Below are 4,476 nucleotides of genomic sequence, written 5' to 3'. Positions count from 1 at the left end.
ATTAGTCATCCTCTAATCTGTATGGACAGAAATAAAAGGAGTCAAGAAAATGAACTGTTTTAACCCTTCCTACTAAAAAATAATAACCTTAAAATGGGTTTTGTTATTAAAAACAAGGAAACAACAATTGATGCAACTTCATTTAATCAAGGAACTTTTAGTAAATTAGCAGGAACCTTTAGTAAATTTGTGCATTAAAGACCTATGCTTTGGCTGAAATTTCCAGCAAAACAGAAATTCAGAGTTTCTCACTCATTCTCCTTTAAGTTAGGAGACTACTTAAATTAACTGATTTATTAATAAATGAGGCTTTTTGTCTAATTATTATAAGTACTAACAGACTGGGGAACAATTTTAAATGTCTAATGTGCCTGGAAACCATTTTTTTTTAGGTTAATTACATTTCTCAGTAAAGTCACTATAGATATGCCCCTTAGGTTTTACACTGGAAGATTAAAGAAAAAAGTGAAGATTACTACCTCATTGGCCAGCTCCAGTAACACAGGGGCAGCTGCATTTTTCATCACCCCATTCAGGTACCTAGATAAGACAAAGACAGGTAATTCTGTAGTGGCAAGAAAAGGCCAGTTTATACATATCAGTATCCCCTGTGAGTCTCTTTCATTTAGGGGAAAATACTCCAGTGCAGAGTATTTGATGAGACATATCTTAAGAAGTAAGTATTTTAGACAATCACCAACTCTCCAGCATTGCCTCCTATTCATTCATCTGCAAGATATGTCAATCTCAATTAAGTCACTGGAAAAAAAATAAAATAAAATAAATACAATAAATCAATAAAACAGTCTTTCCAAAAAAAAAAAAAAAGTGGCTTTATGTCCTACAAATAACTTATACCTGTATTATTTATAGATGCATAACAGACAAGAAATCTCTATTATTCCCAGTAAAGATTTTGGGTTCCACCTTATCTTCAATTATGCAGGTGCAAAACACTACATCTTATTCAATTTACTACTGTGTACAAAAACATACATTCACAAGTTTTATCACAGATTTTATCAACCAGGGTAATCGTACGTAATAGTTTGCATACTAAAGGCTTATATCATTGAAATCAGAGTCTAACAATGAAATTACTATTGTAAAACTATTAAAGGAAGAAGTATTAAAAGGAGAATTAAGATCTATAAAGGATGACAAAGTCCAATACTCAGGATCTGATGGGAGGAAGTTATATTATTGGAAGCCACTTCGTGTTTTGTAGCCATCTGGAAAAGAACAATAGTTACCAACATTTGAACCTGCTCATTTATCGTATCTTTATTCATATAGCAAATCATTACTGACATCATTAGAAGGCCACAGTCTTTCTAGCTCTGTCATTACCTATGCATCAGAAGCCTCTCTTCTGCTCATTAGTTAGACCTTTTTTTTTAAATCATGTTACCTTTCTGTGAAATGGGTGTAAAACCTCTACATGAAAATCTGCAGAGGATGAGAGGCCTTTTTGCTTGCAAGTTATTCTGGGGCTTAATGAATAAAGGAAACAATAGAAGCTTATTGCTGTAACCTTTTTCAATTCTATGTAAAAACACAAAATAAGATGCCTCATGTATACTTAAACACTAAAAAATTTATAATGGAGGGGGAAAAAAATGAGTTCACAAACAAAATAATTAACCAGGAAGATTTGCTTGAGACTACTAATGTTCTAAATCACGCACGAAGCTGATTGAATGCCAAAGCTACCTCTGATAACAGAGTAATTGTCTCTCAGGTATTTCCAGTGCTACTGGCAATTCCATTATGGCCTAACAGGTTTCACATGCTGATGGCAATACTGTTCTGAAAAGTTCATTGATCCTTCTCGTAACTTGGCTTTGTTTGCCCAAATTTAACTAGTCTCAGCAGAATAGCAGGAACTACTCCACTCAACTGCAATTCTACCTGCTTCTAACACAGACCACTGGAAATGACTACATTCAAAAATAGCTTCAGACAGAGGAAAGCAATAGAAACACAATTATCTGTTTGTATGTAGGAGGGAATAGGAAGGAGAATACCACGCACACTGTACAACTGTAAGATGGATGCTACAAAAGAGTAGAGCAGAAGACATGTGTCATGTTTATGCTTGTAGCATTTCAAACTGGTTTCTGACTCAAGTACACTGCCCCTGCAGCTTACAAAACCTACTACACTGTAAATCTCCTAAAACAGGATTGAGATGAGTTTTCCAACTATTAACCAGAATATCTCTGATTTGAAAATGTGCGTTCTACTTGGCCATGCTAATATATTTCCAATATGAAAAACCCAGAAATATCATAAAGATTTTTCCTACCACCACCATATAGCTTCATACATAATGCATCAGTTATATACTGCTATCATACTTCAGACAGTGCAGAAGGAGACAGAGGACAGATCCTCCTACCTGATGGGAACCAAACTTAATCATACCTACAACCCTACTGGTGCTCTTAACACTTCTACTTTGCAAAAGCAAAATCTAGTTCTGTGTTCCAGGTTTAAATTAATGGAACTGGTAACACTATCATCATAGAAACGTTTTTACACAACAATACAACTACTAAAAAAAGAAAATCAAGGCTCTGAAAGAGCACAATTCACACCAGATTTTCTAAACCAGTGTCTAGTATCATCAGGCTGTCCTTAGGTTTTAAATATATGACTTTGCAGTAGCACAGAGAGTAGTTAATTGTTTACAAATGGAGGCTTTTTGTTCATTTTCCTGGTTCATATAGATTAATATTAAGCATAAATATCAGATGTATAATCACAAGTATGAATTCACTTGCCATGCAAGCTCTTCAGATATGTCAGTCTACAAAGTAATATTTTAATTGCATATTTTTACCAGTTATCATTATGCCCCAATTATGTCATTGCAATATTTTAAGTAAAGCTTATCGAAGTAACAGACAAACTATAAGATGTAGCAAATATTTTATTAGCTTAAGATGCAAATAATTGTAGAATATTGTAAAAATAACAAAGGTTTTCATTCTTCCTTAAAAGCTATTTCTGACACTTCTGTTGATAAAACAGAAGTGATCTAAAAATTGAAGCTGGCAATAGACTAATTTAATATGTAACTTTTTGTAATGTAATACAACTATTGTTTTTAAAAGTACAAGCAACTGCAACAGAAGAAGCTTTCTCACTGCAAGGAATTTATCATCAATATTAGTCTTCATACTGAAATCCTGTAATTAGAAACTATAGGCACTATATAATGAATGTTACCACATACACTCTAAAGAGTAATATTTGCTTACCTGGACTTAAAGCCAAGGAAGTATAACTGTTTTTGATAAGCCTGACCAAAACCTGAATTTTTTCTGCATTTTCACTAAAAAAAATATTAGGTGAACCGTTCTATAATGCTCATCCCAAATCTTAACTTATTTTTATAGAAAATTGTCTTCATAAACTAAGAAGCTACTTATAATTGCCATAGCAACTAGTAGTTACGAAGATACTCTTAACTGAGGTGGGGAGGTCATACCTTTGGTAATAAGTTTCAGCAGCTTCAGCAGTGTGATGCTTGGCATGTGTTCTTTTGATCTGTTTCTAGAAAAACAAAAGAAAAACAAATGCTCATACAAATGTGGCATAGATGAAAACACTGAAATCATGACTGTCCAAACACATGCTTCTTGGCTACACTCTGATATATAAACTGAACTACGTTTTTAGATTCTATACAGAAATGACGTTCAATATACCTATTGAACTGAACGTCTTCAGACTGTACTGCAATGTACCATATATGTAAAAGCCAATAAGGTCACAATAATTGAATCTAAATAAGTTTACTGAAGGCTGCAGAGGGCAAAGAAAAACTTGTTCTCTCTTTCAACCTTTGTATTAATTTTCCCTCAATTCAATTCCATCTAAGTCTGGTACACTCTAGTTTTACAATTCAATTGGCATTTTTAACCAGGAAGAACATTGCTTAAAAACAACTTATTTGAAAAACTACAAAAAGTAATTCCATAGAGACTTGCCACTTGACTGACACCTGTCATCTCATGATAAATGACTCCATTTTCTGCCTCTCTTGCCTTCTGCCACTCCGGCAATGGTCATTTATCATCATCTCTGTCAGCAATGGAAAGCAGCACTGACAGTGCAAGTCAGCAAACATTTAGCACATGGAACCACGCAACACAGGGAAATTATTATTGTCAGAATAATAATGGTTTAGCATAATTTATTACAGGTCCACCAAATAAGCAAAGGCTAGATGTTATTAGACAGATGGATGGGTAGGCTTGGCAGCCATCCACTGAGACTCAGGCGGTGCTTGATGTGGAAAAGGGAACATCCTCCAAACCAATCAGAAAGCTGGCAGTTCAATTACAAAGAAATAAAGGGACATTCATCATTCAATTAGGCACCTGTCAACCCTCACAAAGGAGAAAACTTCTAACCTGGTACTCCTGGGAGAAGATGCTCAGCAGAGTGGACTGCGATTGACTGGAA

General features: G+C 34.5%; 1 protein-coding gene across 9 annotated transcripts in view; it reads right to left on the bottom strand.

Annotated features, from left to right (window-relative positions):
• CDIN1 (CDAN1 interacting nuclease 1) overlaps positions 1-4,476 on the bottom strand; it is a 125,969-nt gene that overhangs the window by 95,474 nt on the left and 26,019 nt on the right. For 8 of the 9 annotated variants that reach the window (XR_014585239.1, XR_014585240.1, XR_014585241.1 and 5 more), the window contains exons 2-4: positions 4,425-4,470; positions 3,497-3,561; positions 480-540 (exon numbers count right to left, since the gene is read on the bottom strand). Coding sequence is in view for 6 of the 9 variants with exons in the window: in XM_083838772.1 (XP_083694898.1) it covers positions 480-540; positions 3,497-3,561; positions 4,425-4,470 (172 nt within the window). In the remaining 3 variants the exon portion in view is untranslated. Of the gene's footprint in view, positions 1-479; positions 541-697; positions 760-3,496; positions 3,562-4,424; positions 4,471-4,476 lie in introns of those variants that run through there. The other variant, XM_083838773.1, reaches the window with a different exon arrangement.

Source organism: Anser anser, assembly GCF_964211835.1.
Source record: "Anser anser genome assembly, chromosome: 5".
Lineage (NCBI taxonomy): Eukaryota > Metazoa > Chordata > Aves > Anseriformes > Anatidae > Anser > Anser anser.
Note: the sequence above shows the minus strand (reverse complement) of the source record. Positions and strands in the feature narration are given on the sequence as shown.